The sequence below is a fragment of the Kogia breviceps genome, chromosome 2 (assembly GCF_026419965.1).
Source record: "Kogia breviceps isolate mKogBre1 chromosome 2, mKogBre1 haplotype 1, whole genome shotgun sequence".
Taxonomy (NCBI): Eukaryota; Metazoa; Chordata; class Mammalia; order Artiodactyla; family Physeteridae; genus Kogia; species Kogia breviceps.
In genome coordinates, this window is record NC_081311.1 from 104,507,780 (window position 1) to 104,535,209 (window position 27,430).

At 39.7% G+C, this 27,430-nt stretch overlaps 1 protein-coding gene and 1 pseudogene across 1 annotated transcript in view; one reads left to right on the top strand and one right to left on the bottom strand.

Moving 5' to 3' along the window:
- The window catches only part of EPB41L5 (erythrocyte membrane protein band 4.1 like 5), a 157,685-nt gene that overhangs the window by 100,685 nt on the left and 29,570 nt on the right, over window positions 1–27,430 (bottom strand). Inside the window, exons 4-11 of the mRNA XM_067025897.1 lie at window positions 8,829–8,871; window positions 7,818–7,896; window positions 6,873–6,917; window positions 6,658–6,710; window positions 3,038–3,158; window positions 2,832–2,919; window positions 1,713–1,801; window positions 851–920 (exon numbers count right to left, since the gene is read on the bottom strand). Of these exons, the coding sequence (XP_066881998.1) occupies window positions 851–920; window positions 1,713–1,801; window positions 2,832–2,919; window positions 3,038–3,158; window positions 6,658–6,710; window positions 6,873–6,917; window positions 7,818–7,896; window positions 8,829–8,871 (588 nt within the window). The remainder of the gene's footprint in view (window positions 1–850; window positions 921–1,712; window positions 1,802–2,831; window positions 2,920–3,037; window positions 3,159–6,657; window positions 6,711–6,872; window positions 6,918–7,817; window positions 7,897–8,828; window positions 8,872–27,430) is intronic.
- LOC131751509 (large ribosomal subunit protein uL16-like) lies at window positions 4,457–4,984 on the top strand (annotated as a pseudogene).

Sequence of the window (27,430 nt, forward strand, 5' to 3'; positions counted from 1 at the left end):
TCTCTTGAGTCGGGCTTTTTAAAAAATAAATTTATTTATTTCATTTATTTATTTTTGGCTGCGTTGGGTCTTCATTGCTGCGTGTGGGCTTTCTCTAGTTGCAGCAAGCAGGGGCTACTCTTCGTTGCGGTGCACAGGTTTCTCACTGCAGTGACTTGTCTTGTTGTGGAGCATGGGCTCTAGGCACGCAGGCTTCAGTAGCTGTGGCGTGCAGGCTCAGTAGTTGTGGCTCGCAGGCTCTAGAGCACAGGCTCAGTAGTTGTGGCACATGGGCTTAGCTGCTCCGCAGCATGTGGGGTCTTCCCAGACCAGTGTCCCCTGCGTTCGCAGGTGGATTCTGAACCACTGTGCCACCAGGGAAGCCCCGGCGGGAGGATTCTTAACCACTGGGTCACGAGGGAAGTCCTGAGTCGGGCTTCTTACACTTAGCATAATTCATCTGAGATGCATTCGTATTGTTATGAGTTTATCAATTAAGAGCTAGATTTAACTGAAAAAAAGATAATCCTTAGTACAGAAGGCTTTATTAAAGAATATTATTAGGTAGATCTTTTTGATTAATCTTTTTGGTCAGGGACTAAAGGAATAAAGCCATTTAAATATAAATTTTTATATATTTGAGATATATTGTCAACAAAGGAACAGGAGAAGTCTTTTATTTAATCTTAAAGACAGAAAACTATAGTTTTAGGATGGTATGACATAAAGCAGGAAATTACTTAATTAAGTTATTAATTACACTAAGTTTCTGTTCTATGGCTCTATAAAACAAGATGTGTTCCCCCTTTTAGAGCCTTAAGTTCCACATAACACAGTCACTGTTAAATATGTAATACAATATAATTCCTACCTGATCATCATCTTCTACAACCACCAAGGTCAGTTTATTCTTCTTAAAATCCAATCTGGTTATCTTGGGCCTATAACAATATGAGAGTAACAGCCAGATTTCAATAAATGTTCTCTGAATTTAAAAAATTTGTTGTTACTTCAAGCACATTAATCATCTAACTTCTGAATTGAAAGCTGGATAAGAGGGTAAACATAACCTGCACTGCCCAGCAAAAAAGTCTCCAATCTAAAAAATAGTTAAGGTAACAGAAAAAAAATTTTCCAAAGCAATACCTTTGGCAAAATTTCTGCTGCACATATGTAAGACATTAAAAATGTTAAGGAGGGCTTCCCTGGTGGTGCAGTGGTTGAGTCCGCCTGCCGATGCAGGGGACGAGGGTTCATGCCCCGGTCCGGGAGGATCCCACGTGCCGCGGAGCGGCTGGGCCCGTGAGCCATGGCCGCTGAGCCTGCGCGTCCGGAGCCTGTGCTCCGCAACGGGACAGGCCACAGCGGTGAGAGGCCCGCGTACCGCAAAAACAAAACAAAACAAAAAACCCAAAAAACAGCAACAGAACTGCAGGACGGAGGGAGCGGCCATGTGAACACTTAATACACAGAGGTAGATGCTATTTATGATAAGGCATGTATTTTGACATACCTTGAAACTAATGGAAAATGCAAGTAGAAGACTTTTAAAAATTGCCTCGGGGAAGAAGACTAAAGGCGAACAGGAGGATGGCAGGAGATAGCTGCAGCTCACTCCCAAGCTTGCCAGAACTATTTCCAAATTCTGCTTTCTGTACTAACTTCATATAAGTGTTTCTATTCATTAAAAAAATAAAACAACAGTAATTATCTTTGACATTAACTCTGCTTACCAAAAAAATAAGCCAATTTTGGTCTCTCCTTCAAAAACAAGGACTCCTGTTGGTGTCAGTCCCAAACTGTAGTCATTCCCATCTCTGGCCTAATTTTAGGGAAACAACATGTGTTAGCTTTATCTGAATAAAACAGGTTTCACATTTTCACACAACTGTTTAATTTTCTTTTCATATTGAATTATATTAATTACATACAGACTAATATTAATATGAAAGGTGTTTTCAACAATTAAAGCACCCAAAATCACATTCTCAGGAAACTTCATGCATATTAATAGACACTATAGTTTTAAGGGATGTCTGCATTGGAAATAGTGATAACTGCCACGACAAAGAAAGCTTTCCAGAGTCTTCCCAAATTCTAGTCACTATTTAAATCACAGATTTTGAACAAGACTGCCTTTCTGGGAAAATTTAGCTTCTTAAACTAAAAATAACAAATCACTACATAAGCTGTACTAGACTACAGCTTACCAAAGTCCTCTCAAGCTACAACTTTTTAACTTTACTTCCTAAATTATTTTCATTTTTACAGAGCCTACTCAGCTTACATGATAAAAGATGATATGAATATGAAGTGAAAGAATAAAAAGTGGGTTAAAAACTTAAAAAAAAAATACAACCCGACAGCAACAGCTTAAAACCACAGACATACCCTTTTGGAGATTTTGGCTGTTTCTCCTCTCTCTTATAAGGAATTTCTGTGTGAGACTCCCATCATTCAGTATTTACCCTCAATCTTCATAACCACTCACCCAAAGCACCCGGTGTCAGCCCCTGCAAACTCCACGCCCCCCTCACACTGAAGGAGTCCATAATCACCTTGAGTCTTGAAGGAATAAAGCTTTTAAAAAGTATCACAGGGCTTCCCTGGTGGCGCAGTGGTTGAGAGTCCGCCTGCCGATGCAGGAGACACGGGTTCGTGCCCTGGTCCGGGAGGATCCCACATGCCGCGGAGCGGCTAGGCCCGTGGGCCATGGCCGCTGGGCCTGTGCGTCCGGAGCCTGTGCTCCGCGATGGGAGAGGCCACGGCAGTGAGAGGCCCGCATACCGAAAAAAAAAAAATAATAAAATAAAAAAATAAAAAAATAAAAAGTATCACAACACAGTGCTTACCTTGACCACATGCATATCAACCCCATACATTTCTAGCCACTTGGCTTTATTCAGATAATTGGTTTCAGCTTGTGCTGGTGTCTGACCTCTGAAATTTAAAAAACAAAAAATTTTAAGATGATTACGAATATACAATGAATTCTATACCAAGTAGAGAAAAAGGAGAAAACAAATATGAAATCGCTGTTGTGGTGATGCGACAGTACCTGTATTCCTTCCATTTCTCAAAAACAGCCAGCTCCATCTCTTCCGTCTGAACGGGCACAAACCTGAACTCAGACACAAGTTCAGGACTGTGCTCGGCAAGGTCACAGTCACCAAGTTCAGCTACAAACGTAAGTTTCACAGTTATGTTTTGTTAATAAGTTTACTTCCTGCTGAATCCTTCTTCAAGACCCATTTTATTAATAAAAACTGCTAAGATTAGATTCTTTCTTAAACTACAAGGCATTCGTAACACCCAGACCATTACCCAAAATAAATCTAGCTTTGACTTAAGACTTACCTGTCTGTACGCACAAATCAAGCATTTGTGGTTGGTAGTGTGTTTTCAATTAAATGTCTTTCTCTTAATTTATTCATATGTTATAATGCTAAGCTTTTGAAAACCTCTTTTAGACTTCCATAGAGAAATACCTTTTGATCGTATATTGAATAAACAAAAATATTTATTAGCAATCCTCAAAAAACAATTAGCTGGCATCTGTTAAGAAGCTAATATGCACAGAAGATGACATCAAATATCACTGTAAGAAATAATCACTGTCCTTCCTGGAATTTTAAATTATTAATCCCAAAGAAATAACCAAAAAAAATGAGTAGAAGCTATTTTGTGAAGGCAGTGGGAAAAGAACTGGACAATGAACAGACATTTACGTGCCCATCTGTGGTTATCTCTGAATTGGGTTTGGGGAAGGAGGGGAAACAATGATTCTAATATCCTATTCTTTAGAAATATTACTTTTAAAAAAATATTTTACTCCAATTAAACTACTTCCATTTTGATAAAAAATTTGGCTGTGGAAAGAAAAAGTACCCGAGAACACCTCTAATCATAAAAATGGTATGAAGAAAATGCTCTTCTGTCTGGATCACAAGTTCTTGAAGAAGCCCCAAACCAAATCTGCTACATAATGCTGTCCAGGACAGATACTAAAATGGTAAAGAAAAGCTGAACTTGAAAGTTTGAGAAAAGTGATAAAGATTATTCTGATAGAATAGAAAATCATAAATGAGAAGCAAGGAGCTCATTTTATGAAGATGGGAGTAACACTTCAGCTGAATTACTCTCAGGGACCTTAATAATTAGTAGGACTTGGTAAACTATTAGACATGGGACAATGAGATGCATAAGACATAGTCTGAAGTTTGGAGGAATCACAAAAATAACAGTGCCAGGGCTTCCCTGGTGGCGCAGTGGTTGAGAGTCCGCCTGCCGATGCAGGGGACACGGGTTTGTGCCCCGGTCCGGGAAGATCCCACATGTTGTGGAGCAGCTGGGCCCGTGAGCCGTGGCCGCTGAGCCTGCGCGTCAGGAGCCTGTGCTCCACAACGGGAGAGGCCACAACAGTGAGAGGCCGGCGTACCACAAAAAATAAAAATTAAAAAATTTAAAAAAATAAGTAATGGTGCCACACCCACTCTGTGGCCACATGGTGTCAGATGCGTATGAGCAGCCCTGCTCCGAAGCCCTGGAGGCTGCCCATGTTTGTGCCAAAGAGGACAAGGTGAAAAGCCAGGGCAAAGATGCCTTTCACATCCGAGCGCAGCCCCACCCTTCCCACGTCATCCGCACCAAAACGATGCTGTCCTGTGCTGGAGCTGATGGGCTCCAGACAGGTATGCAAGGGGCCTCTGAAAAGCCCAGGGCACAGTGGCCAGGGTCCACACTGGCCAAGTCACAATGTCATCCGCACCAAGCGGCAGAACAAGCAGCACGTGATCGAGGCCCTCTGCAGGGCCAAGTTCAAGTTCGCTGGCCTCCATAAGATCCTCCTCATCTCCAAGAAGTGGGGACTGACATAGTTTAACGCGGATGAATTTGAAAGCACGGTGGCAGCGACGCAGCTCACGCCGGATGGCTGTGGGGTCACGTACACCCCTAACCGTGGCCCCTGGACACGCAGCGGGCCCTTCACTCGCAACAGCCTTAGCACCGTCCCTCCTTACGTGTGCCCACCAATACATCTTACTTTCTTTTCAAAAAAAGGTGCCATGGATGCAAGAGAAAAGTAGGAAAGATTTTATTCAGGGAAAAAATAAGATAGGTGGGTTAAGAGAGCATGTTACACAGCCACATGCATGAATCAGACAATGAGTATTTAGTGAGCATGGCTTTGAATGAGTGTTTTGTTAAATACACAAAAATGTATAAAAATCATATTTTCAAGAAGTGTATACTTTGGCAGTCACGAAACTTACAAAACGAGACACAGAATATATATAAGAAGCAGTAAGTGGTGGAACACAGATGCTGAAAATGACAGCTTTTCTGTAGATCTGAGAGTTTCAGAATTAACAACCTCACACAGCAATTAATAAAACATAAAAAATATGCTTTCAAGAAAAGATGCATGCAATTATACAGTGTGACCATTACAGTGTTAGAGGCATAGCACTTCCAAACTAGTATCTATCTGACTTTCTAGCAGATGAGAAAACAAGTTTTAGTTTGTAGACAGACTACAATTTACACTAGCGGCAAATTTTTGAAGTACAGAAGTTTCCTTCAGTCACCAATCCCTCTGTTGACAGAAAAATATGCTTTCTAAAACAGGAGAAGCACAAAATAAGCAAAATAATAGGTTTACCATAAAACATGAAAATTTAGTCTCATTATTATCCACACAATGGAAAATAAATACTGCTGATCTTAGAGAGATTGGGGATAATATGGAATTACCCAAAAAAAGCATAAAATTATTAATGTCTTAATAATCATTAAATATTGCTTTTATTCTAGTATATATGGATGCTCCAGTCAGAATATTTATTTATTTCCATTTTGAGAACAAGGACCGAAGATTATTATTTTCCCAAAATGTCAATTTTTCAGAAGAGAATACCTAACTTCAACAAATATTTGATCAGTGTAACAAATACAAAAGGGTAAGTTTTTCATTACTCTCACTGACTGGAAAATGCTTTTTAAAAAATTCTTAAAATAACCATCAGGAACTTTTAAATACATGCTAAGTATTTCTTTCATGGATTTTTTTTTTTTTCCATGGATTTATTTTTAAGAATAAGACTAAAGAAAGACCAGGTGGGGGCTTCCCTGGTGGCGCAGTGGTTGAGAATCCGCCTGCCGATGCAGGGGACGCGGGTTCGTGCTCCGGTCCGGGAAGATTCCACATGCCGCAGAGCGGCTGGGCCCGTGAGCCATGGCCGCTGAGCCTGCGCGTCCGGAGCCTGCGCTCCGCAACGGGAGAGGCCACAACAGTGAGAGGCCCGCGTACCACAAAAAAAAAAAAAAAAAAAAAAGACCAGGTGGTACAGCAACAATTTGCTCATATATCCCTGCACTCTTTTTAAAGGAAAAAAATTAGCTGAGGATCCAACTAAAACAGTTATTGAATTATCAAGTAGACTGCAATTTCTGTTTGAAAACACTATTAGGTGGAAAGGGAGCAAGTAAAGACAAAGGGAAGAAAAAGAAGGCAATATTCTGAAAGGAGGGAAAGGCAGAGCTCGGTCCTGCAACACGTTTACACAAACCGGGGTTGTTCTTTTCTCACACATCACTTTGAATCTTTTGAAATTCCTCAAACGCACACAAAGAAGAATTATGCTTCACTCTTAACAGCCAACATAGAAAACTGCTTACCCTGCAAGTTATAAGCTGCCAACTGAACGGCTGTATCAAAAGGACACTCCAATCTGAGAGGAGAACACAAATGTGTCACACGCGCCAATGTCACGAACTTTGTTTTACGATAAATGGAAATAAGACATACTTTGACCATTTCTTTTTCATAATTAACTAAGAACTTATTTTTCAACTACTCAAGAAAATGTAGTTTACCTTAAACTAATACTTACTTTCCACTGAGAATATCTTGTTTTAACTGAAGAACAAATAAGTACCTAAGAAAAAAGGCACAAATTTAACTCAACAGAACAATCTACCAAGAAAAATAATCCTGCCCTTCTAATCTGAGAAAAAAACATTCTTAATTATAAAACTTTACCCACAATAGAGTTTGTAAAGGAAAAAAGAATATGAAACAAGGGGCACTCAGTGTCAGGAGGATGGGCCAGAGCACAGGGTAGCCCCTCAACAGAAAAGGTTGAGCAGATTACGGGGAATGAGCTCTGTGGTCTGCTTCACCTTCACCGTGACGACACAGCCACCTCATACGTAAAGGGAACCCCTTCTAAAGGGACTCAACGATTCAAGTTTTTACTTAATAAAAACAGTATGTGCTCATGAGTCATAGATATGCAATGCAGAGTCCATGAATAAATACTGAGGCAAGACAAAATAAAAATAAATGTTTGTAACTTACTTAAAGTTCCTGAAAACTATTCAAGCAAAATCAGGATTCAACATTTTTCATTTCTCAATGGCACTTCAATAAGGAAAGTCAGGAGCCAGCCTGAGACAACCCTCAGGGGCCCAAAACAGATCATTCTGAATGCCAATAGACACAATGTGACAATGTATCGAAGCACACCAGTCCTATTTAAAATTCATGAGCTCATAACAATGATACTCAAGAGCAGAACTCACTGCTTACCTCTGCATGATGCTAGAGAACCAACTGTTTGCTTTGAAGACTGGTAAATAAAGGAAAACCTTCTACACTTAAAAAAATACTGCCCCCAAGTGAAATTATCTTGTCTGGTATCTTGCTACCAGGGGCAAAGTACCCATTTCACTAGCTGTCTGTACACTGGAAGGAACTGTAAAGGCAACCTCCCAACATCTTTAGCCAGCCTGACCAAAACTGTACGCTTGCACACAGCTCCAGACGTTGGGCTTACCGGGTTCGTTCTTCCCGAAGATTATTTGGTTCCGAGGAATAAAACTTAACTCGAAGATGCAGACAATACGGTGAACCAACTGCCATTAAAAGAAGAAAAAGGGAGGGTAACTTTTTCAGTATAGCTATGTAAATAAGTAAGAATTTTCAGTCAGTAAATCTGTCAAAAATCTACTGAAGCGGACAGAAGGTAACAGATTATTGTGGCAATAATTCGGGTCCCACTGTGGGCTCACGGAGGCCCAACACCATCAACAGATCCAAGTGTACCAGCCTTCGTGTAGCAGTGCCACGTCATATCTGTCCCCCCAGGAACAGGCAATACTCTGAATCAAAAAGTCTTGACCACGCACTCTGACAGCCCTAAAAGCCTGCCGAGCTCTGTTTCACGAGAGCAAGGAGGGTAGCCTGTTATCCACTGCACGTGGCAAATCAGCCCACATCCTTCCCAATCCACTTCACCAACCTCTACATTCTCAGAAGTCCCATTACTTTGTAAAAAGAGCTGAGGTGCCCTACAAATCTCTGTTACTGCGGGAAACACGATGGATTATGGATTGGACACTGGTATTTTCCCCTGACTATCGCTAGGAACAATACTGACATTTTATGTGAGTGACTTTTCATTATTCTTAATTAAAAAAAAAAGGTACAGCCTTAAATTCTCAAAATATTTTCTAGAGCAGGGCAGATACCAAACCGAAAAATTCCAATATAAGTAATTACTAAAGAAAAGTTAAGCATTTCACGGGAACTCACATCTCATTTCCAAACTGCAAGCCTTTCTCCTGGAAACAAACTGTAAGGCACTTGAATCTAGATTACCATCAACCCTATATAATTTACGGGGTGGGTCAGTATATCGGATTGAAATTATTTTTAGGAAGTGGAGATGCTAAGAAACTCATCAGAAACATGATTTCTCATGTCCCTCCTATGAGAAATCAGTTTCTAATATACAATTATATATAATTCGATTTCCAATTTTTTTCACAATTTTTTCAACACTTACTTTTTACTTGCTTTTTGATGCTTTTTGTACCATCCAACCAATGCTGAAAACAAAAACAAAAAGTTAGCTCTTAAGCAGATGAGATAATTCAACATTTTAATTACAAAAAGTTAATTTTCATCATGCTTTTTCTGATAACGATACGGAAATATTTCACAAGAGAAAAACAAATGTGAGACTAAAAATTGGAGAGCAGGGGAGTGTTAATCTGGCCAGAATCCACAGCAAGCTTATGACACATATGAACAACAACAAAAAAAACCCCTAAAACCAGATATATGACTTCTTAAACCATTTCCTCTGCTCTCTTAGTAACAAGGATGATATTCTAAATTTTGCCCTCAGTTTTTCTCACTGTTCCCCAAAAGATGACTCTTTCAAAACTGATAAAACTAGAAGAAAAGTATCCTCATACTCTAGTACTTGGTTCATTCTTATAATAAAACATGTGCGACTTATTAACAGATCATCACCACAAAATAGGTGAAATTAAAATGTCGCTTATGTTTTACAAAATAGGTGAAATAACAATGTCGCTTATGTTTTACAAAATAGGTGCTATTCAGAGTAGTGGCCTCTGAAAGAGCTCACACAATAAAATTAGATCTTTCTCATAACTAAGGCCCTATCTACTAAATAAGCAGTCTTTGCTCCTTTGCTTTACAAATAAAAAAAGGTAACACTGTGATGAGCAGACTTCTGGTTTCAAGAGTAACAGCCTTTTCTGACTTCTGTAACCTCTTCACTCTGAAATGCCCAAAACACAAACAGACCTAAGAACCAATTCCAGAGACTTGCACTGATAAACCACTCCCAGCTCACTTCTCACTATTAATCCCTTTACACCAAGTCCTAACAGGGACAGGACGCACTCATCCCACTAAGATACACATGACTGTGTTCTCTTCAGCATGCTTACAATTCCAAGCACCCTAAACCAAAGGAGTGCTCTTGCGCTACAGCTCACAGAGCTAAGGAATCCAGTCTCAGAAACCCAGACAGGCAAAGTGTCGGTAAACAAGGCTGCATTGTTAACAGACTTGTAACCACTTGCTTTTCTTGCCAATTATTTGCCTAGCCTCTTCTCTCCATTCTCTGCCAAGATCCCAAAGTGAAATTCACAGAACTGCCAGTGTGCCAGCAAAGTACCTCTGCGTGTGGACACAAGACGGACAGTACACATTCCCAAAGGCAATTAGATACAGCGCGGTGTCTCCTCTGGGTTCCAGGTGTGCAGGCGACTTAATCAGCCATCTCTCACCTTTCAATAATGCAGTCGGACATCCGCTTTTAAGCATATTTTAATCTGGCAACTGTTCAGTTTTACACATCTTTCCATTAATACAATGCTTGGCCAGCCACTAGGCAGAACATAATTCAATCTATCAGCTGAAAAGAGTTCAACTAGGACAGTGAAAAGTTCACCCATCATGGCCAAGCCCAGGAATCTACTGTACAAAAACCCCAGACTTAGTTGTGCAAAATACCTACTACAGCCTAATGCCAATCACACACTAGGTATGAGATAAATTTTGCTTATATGCCCTGGATTGTCTTCTCCCCACAACCATGGATCAGGGAGTTGCCCTATCTTCAGGCTTCATCTATTATACTGCAGTGAATTCGAAAGTGAATGCTGGTCACTGAGGCATCTCATGCAGCCACAGTTAGGGAGACTCTCATTCACCATAATGAACACAAACGAGCACACACCTTCCCAGAGGGAATCTGACGATGCCTTCAAAATAACTAAGTGCCTTTGACTCAGCAGTTCTGCATCTAGAAACCATTATGGATGATTTAACCCACAAGGAATTATATCAGAGAAAAGAAAGAAATCTGCATATCCAGCAATACTGAACTGGTTAAATAAAGTATTTCAACATTACAGAACTGTGCAACAATGAGAAATAATGAAAGTAAAAGTAGTTAAGAATCTGGAAAATTATTTATAGTATACTGTTAAAATTGTTTTTTTGTTCTTTGGGGTTTTTCTTTCTTATTTTAAAAATTTTTTGGCTGCACTGGGTCTTCGTTGCTGCGCACAGGCTTTCTCTAGTTGAGGCAAGCGGGGGCTACTCTTTATTGCGGTGCGCGGGCTTCTCACTGCGGTGGCTTCTCTTGTTGCAGAGCATGGGCTCTAGACGCGTGGGCTTCAGTAGTTGTGGCCCATGGGCTCCAGAGTGCCGGCTCAGTAGTTGTGGCTCACGAGCTTAGTTGCTCCATGGCATGTGGGATCTTCTCGGACCAGGGCTCAAAACTGTGTCCCCTTCACTGGCAGGTGGATTCTTAACCACTGCACCACCAGGGAAGTCCCATTAAAATTGTTAAAGGCAAATTACAACATATTATAAATTGTTTTGTCAAAATGTACAAATTTGTACATTTTGATCCTTGAATAAGAGGCTGAACTTTGCAGGTCCACTGATACGTGGATTTTTTTTTCACTAAAACATGCCCTACAGGGGCGTCCCTGGTGGCGCAGTGGTTGAGAGTCCACCTGCCGATGCAGGGGACGCGGGTTTGTGCCCCGGTCCGGGAAGATCCCACATGCCGCGGAGCGGCTGGGCCCGTGAGCCATGGCCGCGGAGGCTGCGCGTCCGGAGCCTGTGCTCCGCAACGGGAGAGGCCACAACAGTGAGAGGCCTGCATACCGCAAAAAATAAAACAAACAAACAAAAAAACCATGCACTACAGCACCACACAACCCTCAGTTGGTTGAATTCGCAGATGCAGAACCTCGGATACAGAAATTACACGCTGATTTTCAACTGCACCCCTCACCCCACAATGGTCATGGGCCCACTGTATATATAAACATGCCTTTTGGGCTTCCCTGGTGGCGCAGTGGTTAAGAATCCACCTGCCGATGCAGGGGACATGGGTTTGAGCCCTGGTCCAGGAAGATCCCACGTGCCGCGGAGCAACTAAGCCCATGTGCCGCAACTACTAAGCCTGTGTGCTACAACTACAGAGCCCAGGCGCCTAGAGCCCGTGCTCCGCAACAAGAGAAGCCATCACAATGAGAAGCCCACGCACCGCACTGAAGAGTAGCCCCCCTGCTCACTGCAACTAGAGAAAGCCCGCGCACAGCAATGAAGACCCAACACAGCCATAAATAAATAAATAAATAAATTTTTTAAAATGCCTTTTCTTTAGTACTGAGGCAATCTATAACAAAGCAGTAAGAGATGGTACAGCTAGGTGGCTGAGACTGCTGGTGATCATTTTTCTTTACATTTTCCTATACTTTCAACTTAGTCTACAACAAGTACACTCTTACTTAAAACAATAATCATGGACCTCCTTATTTTAATATTTCATATGAGTAATATATTCATGTGGCTTAATATTTTAGTAATATTAAAAGGTATATGGCCAACAGTCCCTCCAACCCCTCCCCCTCCCTACAATACCAACTTCTATCATCATATGCACCACTCCCCACCCACCAAGATATTTACTGGTTTCTGATTCCTTCCAGAGTTTAGTCAAACAAAGAAAAAAAAATTGTGTGTGTTGGTAAAGAGTAAAAAATTAACAATGGGCTGAAAATCAACAGGCTAAATATAAATTTTGACAGAATAAATTTAAGGGATATTGAGAAGGAAACATTAATATAAGATAGACCAATACTATTTCAAGAACTTAGTGTTTCTTAGACAGTTGTAACAAATTTCTTCCGGTGCAAGAACATTTAGGGCCAGTCTCATAAATGGACCTTTAATCTCTAATTTGTGCCCCAATATTCTAAGACGGACATTAAACATATCGTCCTGGTGAGACAAAGGATCAGAGTTTTCTTCCAGGCAGGTATTTTAGTCTCTTTTCTACCTGCATGTAATAGCTTCTACACTCTGCACTCCCTTAAGACAACCCAAAACTCGGATAAAGCATCAAGCACATATGTAAAATTTAGGAGCTGGGGGAATTCCTGGTGACGTTCTGGTAAAAGTCTGAGTTCATGTTTGCATATCCTCTAGTCTGTTTTCTTTCATCTCCTCCACATTCCAAGCGCAGGGACTGGAAAATTCAGAGCTCAGAGACAGGCACTGATAGTATGTATTTTCCTTGAATCTTTAGGAGCTGAGTTTAAATTACAGCAGAAGATGAAAGTGAGAGCGTGCAGATAGAGCCTCCTGGATGCACAGTGTGGAACGAATATGGCTCTCTTTCCTCATGGACATTAAAAAGGAAACAAACTCCCTTCTAATTTCCTGAAGTCTGGTTGATAAACAGAATTCAAAGGATAAGGGAAGCTACATTTCCTTCCATCCTATTCAGCTAGACATGAAAGAACAATTCCTTACTTGTGTGTCTTAAAATATACATAATAATCACAAACATAACAACAGGCATTACTAAACCAAACAAAGACCCACCTGGGGAGCTTCCCAAACCCGAACAAACACACACCCTTACCCAGGCCCTGCAGCCCGTCTTTGAACAGCCCTTGACGTGAATGACCCCGACTTCTAACGCCCACATGACCCTGCTGCTCCTGGTCAAAGAGCAGGCGCTTACGGCAGACAGATGCTAAGCACCTTTCCAAACAACTGCCTCTGCAAAGAATATTTCTCCCGGGAGGAGTAGAGGCTCATGCTTGGCATTAAAGGATTATTTTAAAGCAAATTTTAACACTTTAAACAATTAACAAATGTTAAAAATCAATGAATGCCATGAAAACAGAAGATCGATCTAACTGAAAACACTTCAATATACTCTAGATTCCATTATAAATTCTACCTGGGTAATTACTTTTTTGGCGTTAAAAGTCTGTTACAAGGCATTCCAAATGAAGCCTTAGATGAGCCATTAAAATATATTTTCCGGGGCTTCCCTGGTGGCGCAGTGGTTGAGAGTCCGCCTGCTGATACAGGGGACACGGGTTCGTGCCCCGGTCCGGGAGGATCCCACGTGCCGCGCAGCGGCTGGGCCCATGAGCCGTGGCCTCTGAGCCTGCGCGTCCAGAGCCTGTGCTCCGCAACGGGAGAGGCCACGGCGGTGAGAGGCCTGCGTACCTCAAAAAAAAAAAAAAAAAAAAAAAAAAAAAAAAAATATATATATATATATATATATATATATATATATATATATATTTTCCACTGTATCTTTCTGTGTATTATTAGTATGCCTTCTTAGGACTCTTAAAAGTCAAATTTATAATGGAAATGTAGATGAGTTCAGGTAGGTTAAACATTCACTCTCTGGAAATACAGCACACAATCTATTTTGCAAATACACTTTTGTGAAAAAAAATATATGTGTAAATATATGTTCCTGTGTGTGTCTGTCACAATATATAGAATACATACATATGTATATTTAACATATAGATTATTTCTATATATTTTTCACTCCCCACTACTTTATCGATCCTATTGTTTGCGTTAAGTTCTCAGTAACAATCCAATCCAAATCAGCTGCCAATAGTGATCATTTCACCTCCTTCTTTCCAACGTTTACAACTCCTATAAATGCATTTGCTGTTATTTCTGTTATGAAATTTAATAGCAGTGGTAATACAGGGCATCTCTGTCTCCTGCCTGTCTTTAGTAGGAATGCTTCTGTTGTTTTGCTATTAATGTAAAGTTGTTTGTTTGTCGTACTTCAATCATCAAAAATCTGTACAGAAGTTGAGCAAAGCCCTTGAGCAACTACCAGGTCTGTTCTCACAGGTGCCGCCTGCTGGGCCACCTGTCTGCCGAACACCTACCGTCACCCTGGAGATGGGTGCAGCTCCCAAAGCTAGGCTAGATCTGCACAGGGAGAAGGGAGGTCAATTCCGTACAGGCCAAAGTCCGTGAGGTTTATCCAAGGGGTTCTGGGGCCAGGAAGAAGGGGCTCCAAAGGTCACCGAACCCACACGAAAGGAAGTCGAGAGTGGAGTATTATCTGCCCAACCTCAGATGGGACAGACACAGCTCACCACATCACGCCCGCGGTGCCAAGAACAAGACCTGCCCCTTCCCCTGGCTCAGGGATCTAGGACCCGCCATGGAGGGTCCACTGTTGCCGTCTCCAGCTGTGCACTTGCACAGTATTTCCCCAGTCTTCCACCAGACAACTAAAATGTTGTCTACCTCTCACCTTTGGATTCAACATCTCCATTTCCATCTGCACTCAGTGCTGTCTAAACTAAATGCCATAAACTTCAACGAATCAAGTTACTTCTCTTAGTTTCTTCTGTGGTAGAGATTTGAGTGTCACTCTTTTCTGAATGTAGTTTCACTTAAATGTATGATGAAGCAGTTAACAGCATACATGAAGGGTTAGGGAGCCTGCTCAGAAGTGGCACACATCACACCGACTCCTATTCTACTGCCAAGAGCCAGCCACCTAGCACCCACTGCGCAAGAAAGTACCATCCTCTTCCAGCAAAGGCCGGAAACAACCCCATGATATACAACACACCACCTGATGAATTCTACTGACTGATACTGAATCATCCCTGCATTCCTGAGAATAAACCCCACCTGATCATGATGTATTATTTCTACTTTTAATAGGCTGCTGAACATAGTGTGCTGATATTTTATTTAGGATTTTTTACATAAAGAACAAGGGAAGTTTAATATATCAATATATACATACATATATATGTATATATATAACGAACCAATACAAGCTATCAACTTGATTTAAGAAAAAGGCAAAAAATAATTACTATTGTGTTTTTTCCTTCTTTTCCGAGTATTAGGAGAAATGCTTGCTACCTATGTTTCCCTTTTCTGAACATAAGTGTCTACAATCTAGGTGACTCATTCTTTTTTAAAAACTTGATTGGGCCTGTTAAAATTCTAAGCTCTAAATATGATGAAGTTTGAGAAACTTCATCAAACAGAGGTCACAAACATATAGATAGATCAGAGGATTACATCTTGGCCAAAACATGTTTTGTTTGGTCCATACTATATTTTTCTTATTCTTTAAAAAATTGTTTCTTATGAAATGTTCACAGGAAGCTGCATGAGGTCCTATCTTCCCCCTTCGTCCCCCAGTGCTTACATCTTACATAATTATAGTACAATATTAAAATCAGGAGACTCGCATTGGTACAATGTGCATACACAGTTCTATGTCACTTTATCATACAGCTAGAGTCCTGAACTGATGCCACAACCAAGATAAAGAAACATTCCAGAGGCTTCCCTGGTGGCGCAGTGGTTGAGAATCTGCCTGCTAATGCAGGGGACATGGGTTCGAGCCCTGGTCTGGGAGGATCCCACATGCCACGGAGCAACTAGGCCCATGAGCCACAACTACTGAGCTTGCGCGTCTGGAGCCTGTGCTCTGCAACAAGAGAGACCGCAATAGTGAGAGGCCTGTGCACCGCGATGAAGAGTGGCCCCCACTTGCCACAACCAGAGAAAGCCCTCGCACAGAAACGAAGACCCAACACAGCCAAAAATAAATAAATTAATTAAAAAAAAAAAAAAGGAAAGAAAAGAAGAAACATTCCACTAGCACCAAGAGCTCTCTGGTAATACTCCTCTATAGACACACCTCTCCCACCTTCAACATCCCTAAACCTCAGCAACCGTTAATTTGATCTCTCTCTCTCTCTCTAATTTTGTTGAGAGTGTTACATAAATGGAAGTATACAGTATATGATCTTTTGAGATAGGCTGTTTTTATTCAACATAATGCCCTTGAAATCCATCCAAGTTGTGTGTGTCAACAGATTTTTGTTTTCTATTGCTGAGTAGTGTTCCAAGGTATGAATTTGTCACAGTTTATTTAATCATTAACCTACTGTAGGACACTGTGTTTTTTCAAGTTTTTTGCTATTACAAATAAAGTTGTCACGAACAATCACGCACAGGTTTTTGTGAAGACATAAGTCTTCATTTCTCTAGGACAAACGACCAAACATACAATTGCTAAGTCACATGTAAATGTAAGTTTAGCTTTTTTAAGAAGCTGCCAGACTATTTTCCACAGCGGCTGTACCGTTTTTACACTCCCTAAACCAGTGTATGAGATCCAGTTTCCCCACATCCTCATCAGCATTTGGAGTTGTCATGATTTTTTATTTTAGCTGTTCTCACAGGTGTATAATGATGACAGCTCACCAAGGTCTTATTTTGCATTTCCCTGATGTCTAGTGATGTGGAACTTTTTTGTGTGTGTTTACTTGCCATCTGTATATCCTCTTTGGTGAAATGTCTCTTCATGTCTTTGGTTCACTTTTCTAACTGGATTGTTTGTTTTCTAAATGTTGAGTTTAGGAGTTCTTTACATACACTAGATATGAGTTCTTTGTCAGATATGTGGTTTGCGAATATTATCCCCCCCGTCTATAGCTTGGCTTTTCATCCTTTTAAGAGGGCCTTTCCCAGAACAAAACGTTGTAATTTTTATAAAATTCATTTTATCGGTTTTTAAAAAATGGATCACGTTTTTGGTATCATGTCTCAAATCTTCTCCAATCCTAGGTCTCAAAGATTTTCTCCTATGTATTTCTAAGTTTATAGTTTTACATCTTATGTTTACATACACTATTTTCTAGTGAATTTTTGTATAGGTATAAGGTTTAGGCCAGGGTTCATTTTTTCACCTGATACCCAGTTGATCCAGCACCATTATTATTATTATTATTTTAATGTATTTTATTTTTTTTGGCTGCATTGGGTCTTCGTTGCTGCACACAGGCTTTCTCTAGTTGGGGCGAGCGGGGGCTACTTTTCGTTGCGGTGCGCAGGCTTCTCATTGTGGTAGCTTGTCTTGTTGCGGAGCACGGGCTCTAGGTGTGCGGGCTTCAGCAGTTGTAGCACGCGGGCTCGGTAGTTGTGGCTTGTGGACTCTAGCGTGCAGGCTCAGTAGTTGTGGTACACAGGCTTAGTTGCTCCATGGCACGTGGGATCTTCCCGGACCAGGATTCAAACCCGTGACCCCTGGATTGGCAGGTGGATTCTTAACCACTTTATCACCAGGGAAGCTCCCAAGCACCATTATTAATACTACCCTTCTTTCACTGAACTTCTCTGGCATCTTTGTCAAAAATCAGCTGGCCATAGCCATGCACAGCTTCTCCTGAGCTCCCCATTTTGCGCCACTGATCTGCACGTCCGAGGCTCTGCCAACACCACGTGGTCCTGTTTATGGCAGTTGTAAGTCTTCAAGTTGAGCAGGGCAAGTACTCTCACTATCTTTCTTTTTTGAAATTGTTTTTTAGCTATTCTAGAGTCTCTGCCTTTCCATATAAGTTTTAAAATGATTTTGTCTATATCTACAAAGGATTTTCTGGAACTCTGATACAAACTGCATTAAACTTGTATATTAATTAGGGAAGAACAGATTACTTTGCTGAGTCTTCTAATCCATGCACACAGCATGTCTCTCCATTTATTTAGCTCTTTTTGATTTCTTCCATCAGCCACACTATTTTTAAAAATTTAACCACTGTTTTTAAAAAATGAAAGATTTATTCTAACGATCTGGATTTCCAGCTTCTCTTGAAATACCTGAAGATCCAGCAATGCTATCTGGCAACTAATGGCTAGAGCTAGGTGGTACCTGCCCCTCTGCCTCCTTTTTGTGGGCAAAAGCGATATGCTCCCTACTTCATCACAATTCCTCTACCAATCAACATGTCAGCTACAATTTATCACGGTGCTGTCTTTTTCTGTCTCTGTATCTAGCAAAAATGAGAAAAGAAAACATATCAAGCATGCAGTATGATTCAAAAAAAGAGAAAAACCATACTTCTTCTTGGAAATAAATAACACTCCCATGTCTTTAATATGCATGCCATCTCGCTTCCATTTTGTTCTCCTGTCTGATTCCTGTAGATTTTTTATTTTAAGACTGAATATTATTCCTTCAAAATAAATCATACATGTTCTCCAGCAAATCATTATAGTTAATTCCAATTAACAATTTTGCAAATTCTTATTGTACTAACCTAAAACCACACAGTATCAAAAGAAGAATTCCTTCTTGCCTGGCTTAAGATATATTACTTCCACGCTGGCAAGTTCCATTGTATAAGAAAATTACCCCAAATCATCCTTTTTAAAAATACCATTGATGTATACAGTTCTGCTGCCATAAGGCAACTCTTTACACATCCTGTTATTTTTATGACAGAGAGTTTCCCAAAATCCTTCATCAAGAAGGTAGGATTGGGCTTCCCTGGTGGCGCAGTGGTTGAGAGTCTGCCTGCCGATGCAGGGGACGCGGGTTCATGCCCTGGTCCGGGAGGATCCCACATGCCGCGGAGTGGCTGGGCCCGAGGGCCATGGCCTCTGAGCCTGCGTGTCCGGAGCCTGTGCTCTGCAACAGGAGAGGCCACAACAGTGAGAGGCATGCGTACCGCAAAAAAAAAAAAAGGTAGGATTCATTAAATTACCATAAAGTTTTTTGCAGAGTCATACAATGAGATTTAATAACAAGTAACAAAGTTTCACCAACAGTATAAAACATAATAAATTTTCAAAAACAATATTATAATAAAGACTTGAAGAAAAAGCATGCAAATGAATACCATCATCTGTTTTTCCTTAACCTACAGGTTGTTTACTTGCTAAAGAAGAGTTATTACTAAATAAGAGTCCATAGGTGGGCTTCTGGAATACCTAAATTACCTATATTTGTGCACAGAATGTTATATTTACGTGCCTTTTTCTAGGGAAAGCATCCAAAGATTTTGTCATCATAACTCAAGGTTTAAGATCATCACTGGACTATGTAAAATGATACTAAATTAAGTTTAGATTTGAAAGTAGAAACGGGGCAGTATTGTGCAGTCAACTAAAAACAAGGGTAACCATATATCCTAGTATGCCAGAATAATCCTGGTTTAGGCCTATTACCCCAACCTCTCCATCCAGTAAGTCCACCTTTGGCACTCTACAGTGGCCTGGTTTAAAAAGTGAAGAAACAAACAGAAAATCTGAAAATAACTATAACAAGTAAAGAGATTGAGTCACTAATCAAAATACTTCCCAGAAAAGCCCAGGCCCCAGATGGCTTCACTGGTGAATTCTACCAAGTGTTGAAATAAGAATTAACACCAATCCTTTGTGAGAGCTTCCAAAAAATAGAAGAGAGAAGACTTTCCAATTCATTCTGAGGCCAGTACTACTCTTACTGAAACCAGACAAAGATATCACAAGGAGGAAAAAACACAAAAAACTATAGGCCAATATTCCTTATGAATATGAACTTCAAAATCCTCAAAAAAATCAAATCAAGCAACATATACAAAGGATTATACACGATGACCAAGTGAAATTTATACCAGAAATGCAAGGAAGGTTCAACACACCAACAAAAATGTCAATGTAATACATCATATTAATAGAATACAGGAAATATACCCTATGATCTTCTCAATAGATGCAGAAAAAGCATTTAACAAAACCCAACACCCTTTCTCGATAAAAACGTGCAATAAAATAGGAATAGAAGAGACCCTCTTCAAAATGTTAAAGGGCACCTATAAAACTCCCACAGGTAACATTATACTTGATGGTGAAAGACTTAACACATTTCCCCTAAGATCAAGAATAAGACAAGAATGTCCACCCTTACCACGTCTATTCAAAATTTTGCTAAAGGTTCTAGACAGGGCACTTAGGCAAGAAAAAGAGATAAAAGAAAAAGAAATAAAAGGCATTCAGATTCAAAAGGAAGAAGTAAAACTATCTCCTTCTGCCGATGACATGATCTTATACCTAAAACACATAAAAATTAATACATAACTTCAGCAAGGTTGCAAGATACATATGTGAAAATGAATTGTATATACTAGAATCCAAACAAAATCCAAAAATGATATCAAGAAAATCACATATTATAATAGCAACAAAGGAATAAAATGCTAAGAGTAAGTTTAATCAAAAAGGTGAAAGACATGTAAACTGAAACTATAAAACACTGTTTTAAGAAATATAAAGACCTAATACATGGAAAGACATTCCGTGGTCATGTATAATACTTAACATTGTTAAGATGATGATATTTCCCAAATGGATATACGGATTCAATGCAACTCTGGTCAAAACTCCAACTGCCTGATTCACAGAAAGACAGACAAGATGAAAAGGTAGAGGGCTATGTACCAGATGGAGGAACAAGATAAAACCCCAGAAAAACAACTAAATGAAGTGGAGATAGGCAACCTTCCAGAAAAAGAATAAAGAGTAATGATAGTGAAGATGATCCAGGATCTCGGAAAAAGGATAGAGGCAAAGATTGAGAAGATGCAAGAAATATTTAACAAAGACCTAGAAGAATTAAGGAACAAACAAACAGAGATGAGCAATACAATAACTGAAATGAAACCTACACTAGTAGGAATCAATAGCAGAATAACTGAGGCAAAAGAACAGGTAAGTGACCTGAAAGACAGAATGGTGGAATTCACTGCTGCAGAACAGAATAAAGAAAAAAAAATGAAAAGAAATGAAGACAGCCTAAGAGACCTCTGGGACAACATTAAACACAACAACATTCGCATTATAGGGGTCCCAGAAGGGGAAGAGAGAGAGAAAGGACGCGAGAAAATATGTGAAGAGATTATAGTCGAAAACTTCCCTAACATGGGAAAGGAAACAGCCACCCAAGTCCAGGAAGTGCACAGAGTCCCATACGGGATAAACCCAAGGAGAAACACACAGAGACACACAGTAGTCAAACTGGCAAAAATTAAAGACAAAGAAAAATTATTGAAAGCAGCAAGGGAAAAATGACAAATAACATACAAGGGAACTCCCATAAGGCTAACAGCTGATTTCTCAGCACAAACTCTACAAGCCATAAGGGAGTGGCATGATATACTTAAAGTGATGAAAAGGAAGAACCTACAACCAAGATTACTCTACCCGGCAAGGATCTCACTCAGATTCGATGGAGAAATCAAAAGCTTTACAGACAAGCAAAAGCTAAGAGAATTCAGCACTACCAAACCAGCTCTACAACAAATGCTAAAGGAACTTCTCTAAGTGGGAAACACAAGAGACGAAAAGGACCTACAAAAACAAACACAAGACAATTAAGAAAATGGTAATAGGAACATACACATTGATAATTACCTTAAACGTGAATTGATTAAATGCTCCAACCAAAAGACACAGGCTTGCTGAATGGATACAAAAACAAGACCCATATAAATGCTGCCTACAAGAGACCCACTTCAGACCTAGGGACACATACAGACTGAAAATGAGGGGATGGAAAAAGATATTCCATGCAAATGCAAATCAAAAGAAAGCAGGAGTAGCAATACTCATATCAGATAAAATAGACTTTAAAATAAAGAATGTTACAAAAGACAAGGAGGACACTACATAATGATCAAAGGATCGAGCCAAGAAGATATAACAATTATAAACATACATGCACCTCAATACATAATGCAACTGCTAACAGCTATAAAAAAGGAAATCAAGAGTCACACAATAATAGTGGGGGACTTTAATATCTCACTTACACCAATGAACAGATCATCCAAACAGAAAATTAAAAAGGAAACACAAGCTATAAATGACACAACAGACCAGACAGATTTAATTGATATTTATAGGACATTCCATCCAAAACAGCAGTATACACTTTCTTCTCAAGTGCACATGGAACATTCTTGAGGACAGATCACATCTTGGGCCACAAATCAAGCCTCAGTAAATTTAAGAAAACTGAAATCATATCAAGCATCTTTTCTGACCACAATGCTATGAGATTAGAAATGAATTACAGGAAAAGAAAAAAAGTAAAACCCACAAATACATGGTGGCTAAACAATACGTTACTAAATAACCAAGAGATCACTGAAGAAATCAAAGAGGAAATCAAAAAATACCTAGAGACAAATGACAAGGGAGACACGACGACCCAAAACCTATGGGATGCAGCAAAAGCAGTTCTAAGAGGGAAGTTTATAGCTATACAAGCCTACCTCAAGAAACGAGAAAAATCTCAAATAAACACTCTAACGTTACACCTAAAGGAAATAGAGAAAGAAGAACAAACAAAACCCAGAGTTAGCAGAGGGAAAGAAATCATAAAGATCAGATCAGAAATAAATAAAATAGAAACAAAGAAAACAATAGCAAAGATCAATAAAACTAAAAGATGTTTCTTTGAGAAGATAAACAAAATTGATTAAACCATTAGCCAGACTCATCAAGGAAAAGAGGGAGAAGACTCAAATCACTAAAATTAGAAATGAGAAAGGAGAAGTTACAATAGACACAGCAGAAATACAAAGCAACCTAAGAGACTACTACAAGCAACTCTATGTCAAAAAAATGGACAACCTGGAAGAAATGGACAAATTCTTACAAAGGTATAACTTTCCGAGACGGAACCAGGAAGAAATAGAAAATATGAACAGACCAATCACAAGTAATGAAACTGAAACTGTGATAAAAATTCTTCCAAAAACAAAAGTCCAGGATCAGATGGCTTCTTCACAGGTGAATTCTATCAAACATTTAGAGAAAAGCTAACACCAATCCTTCTCAAACTCTTCCAAAAAATTGCAGAGGAACGAACACTCTCAAAGTCATTCTATGAGGCCACCATCACCCTGATACCAAAACCAGACAAAGATACTACAAAAAAAAGAGAAAGTTACCGACCAATATCACTGATGAATATAGATACAAAAATCCTCAACAAAGTACTAGCAAACAGAATCTAACAACACATGAAAAGGATCATACACCATGATCAAGTGGGGATTATCCCAAGGATGCAAGGATTCTTCAGTATACGCAAATCAATCAATGTGATACACCATATTAACAAACTGAAGAAAAAAAACCATATGATCATCTCAATAGATGCAGAAAAAGCTTTTGACAACATTCAACACCGATTTATGATTAAAAACTCTCCAGAAAGTGGGCACAGAGGGAACCTACCTCATAAACCCACAGCAAACATCATTCTCAATGGTGAAAAACTGAAAGCATTTCCTCTAAGATCAGGAACAAGACAAGGATGTCCACTCTTGCCACTTTTACTCAACATAGTTTTGGAAGTCCAAGCCACGGCAATCAGAGAAGAAAAAGAAATAAAAGGAATACAAATTGGAAAAGAAGAAGTAAAAGTGTCACTGTTTGCAGATGACATGATACCACACATAGAGAATCCTAAAGATGCCACCAGAAAACGACTAGAGCTAATCAATGCATTTGGTAAAGTTGCAGGATACAAAATTAATGCACAGAAATCTCTTGCATTCCTATACACTAATGATGAAAAATCTGAAAGAGTAATTAAGGAAACACTCCCATTTACCATTGCAACAAAAAGAATAAAATACCCAGGAATAAACCTACCTAGGGAGACAAAAGACCTGTATGCAGAAAACTATAAGAAAGACACTGCTGAAAGAAATTAAAGATGATACCAACAGATGGAGAGATATACCATGTTCTTGGATTGGAAGAATCAATATTGTGAAAATGACTATACTACCCAAAGCAATCTACAGATTCAATGCAATCCCTATCAAATTACCAATGGCATTTTTTATAGAATTAGAACAAAAAAATCTTAAAATTTGTGTGGAGACACAAAAGACCCTCAATAGCCAAAGCAGTCTTCAGGGGAAAAAAGCGGAGTTGGAGGAATCAGACCCCCTGACTTCAGACTATACTACAAAGCTACAGTAATGAAGACAGTATGGCACTGGCACAAAAACAGAAATACAGATCAATGGAACAAGATAGAAAGCCCAGAGATAAACCCACACACTTACGGTCAACTAATCTATGACAAAGGAGGCAAGGATATACAATGGATAAAAGACAGTCTCTTCAATAAGTGGTGCTGGGAAAACTGGACAGCTACATGCAAAAGTATGAAATTAGAACACTCCTAACACCATACACAAAAATAAACTCAAAATGGATTAGAGACCTAAATGTAAGACCAGACACTACAAAACTCTTAGAGGAAAACATAGGAAGAACACTCTTTGACATAAATCACAGCAAGATCTTTTTTGATCCACCTCCTAGAGTAATGGAAATAAAAACAAAAATAAACAAATGGGACCTAATGAAACTTAAAAGCTTTTGCACAGCAACGGAAACCATAAACAAGACGAAAAGACAACCCTCAGAATGGGAGAAAATATTTGCAAATGAACCAACAGATAAAGGATTTATCTCCAAAATATATAAACAATTCATGGAGCTCAATATTTAAAAAGCAAATAACCCAATCCAAAAATGGGCAGAAGACCTAAACAGACATTTCTCCAAAGAAGACATACAGATGGCCAAGAAGCACATGAAAAGCTGCTCAACATCACTAGTTATTAGAGAAATGCAAATCAAAACTACAATGAGGTATCACCTCACACCAGTTAGAATGGGCATCATCAGAAAATCTATGAACAAATGCTGGAGAGGGTGTGGAGAAAAGGGAACTGTCTTGCACTGTTGGTGGGAATGTAGATTGATACAGCCACTATGGAGAACAGTATGGAGGGTCCTTAAAAAACTAAAAGTAGGGCTTCCCTGGTTGTGCAGCGGTTGAGAGTCCACCTGCCGATGCAGGGGACGCCGGTTCGTGCCCCAGTCCGGGAGGATCCCACATGCTGTGGAGTGGCTGGGCCCGTGAGCCATGAGCTCTGAGCCTGCACGTCCGGAGCCTGCGCTCTGCAACAGGAGAGGCCACAACGGTGAGAGGGCTGCGTACCGCAAAAAAAAAAAAAAAAAAAAAAAAAAAACTAAACTAAAAATAGAATTACCGTATGATCCAGCAATCCCACTACTGGGCATATTCCCAGAGAAAACTATAATTCAAAGAGACACATGCACCCCAATGTTCACTGCAGCAGTATTTACAATAGCCAGGTCATGGAAGCAACCTAAATGCCTATCGATAGATGAATGGATAAAGAAGATGTGGTACATAGATACGATGGAATATTACTCAGCCATAAAAAGGAACGAAATTGGGTCATTTGTTGAGACGTGGATGGATCTAGGGACTGTCATACAGAGTGAAGTAAGTCAGAAAGAGAAAAACAAACATCGTATATTAATGCATGTATGTGGGACCTAGAAAAATGGTACCGATGAACAGGTTTGCAGGGCAGAAATTGAGACACACATGTAGAGAACAAACGTATGGACACCAAGGGGGTAAAGCAGCAGGGGGCGGGGGTAGGGGTATGATGAATAGGAAGATTGGGATTGAGATGTATACACCGATGTGTATAAAATTGATGACTAATAAGAATCTGCTGTATAAACAAACATATCAACAAACAACTCCAATTGCCTTCTTTGCACAAACAGGCAAGCTGATCCTAAAATGTATATGGAAATATGAGTGACTCAAAACAGCCAAAACAATCTTAAAACAGAAGAATGAAATTGAAGGACTCACATTTTCCAATTTCAAACTTAACTACGAAGTTACAGTAATCAAAAGACAATGTGGTGCTGGCATAAGGATCGACGTATAGATGAATGGAACAGAACAAAGAACCCAGAAATAAACCCGTGTATCTACGCTCAACTGACTTTCAGTAAGCGTGTCAAGACCATTCAACAGGGAAAGAATAATCTTTTCAACAAGTGGCGGTACTAGGACCACTGGATATCCGCATGTAAAAGAATGAAGTTTGACCCCTACCTTACAGCATATACCAAAATTAATGCCAAACGGATAAAGAAGAAAACATGCCTAAATCTTTGTGACTACGGACTAGGCAATAGTTTAACTTTTACAACTCAACAGTAAAAAGGAAATAACCCAATTTTAAAGTGGGTAAAGAATCTGAATAGACATTTCTCCAAAGAAGATATACAAACGGTCAATATACACATGAAAAGATGCTCACATCTTTTCCATTAGGGAAGTGCAAATCAAGACCACAATGAGACCACTTCATACCAACTAGTTAGAATCAAAAAGAAGGGGAAATGTTGTGTTAGTGAGGATATGCAGAAATTGGAACCCTTATTCCACATTCCTATGCAGATAGGAATGTGGAATGGTGCAGTCACTATGGAAAAGTTTGGCAGTTCCTCAAAAAGTTATACAAGAAAGTTACCCTATGACCCAGTAATTCCACTCCTAGATACATACCCGGAAGAACTGAGAATTATGTTCAACGCAAAAACTTGTACACAAATGTTCACAGCAGCATTATTCGTAATAGCCAAAAATGAATAAACCTAAATGTCTATCAGTGAATGAGTAAAAATGTGGAATATCCCTACAGCTGAATATTACTCGCCTATAAGGATCAAGCACTGACACGTAGTACAACATGGAAGAACCTTAAAAACACGATGCCAAGTGCATTTCCAGACTCCGAGGCCACATATCACATGACTCCATTTGTATGAAATTCTCAAAGCAGGCAAATCCATACAAACAAAAGATTAGCCTTTGCCAGGGGCTGTGGGGAGAAGGAATGGGGAGTGAGTGGTAAATAGTGAGCCTCTTGCTATAAATGACACTCTAGTGACAAGTGGCACAACTTGAATGGGGTCTGAGGATTAGATGGTGGTAATGTCACAATGATAACTTCCTGGTTTTGATGCCTGATGCCTGTATTGAGTTATGCGGGAGAACATGCTTGTTTGTAGGAAATTCAGGGCTAATGGGACATCCTACCTGCA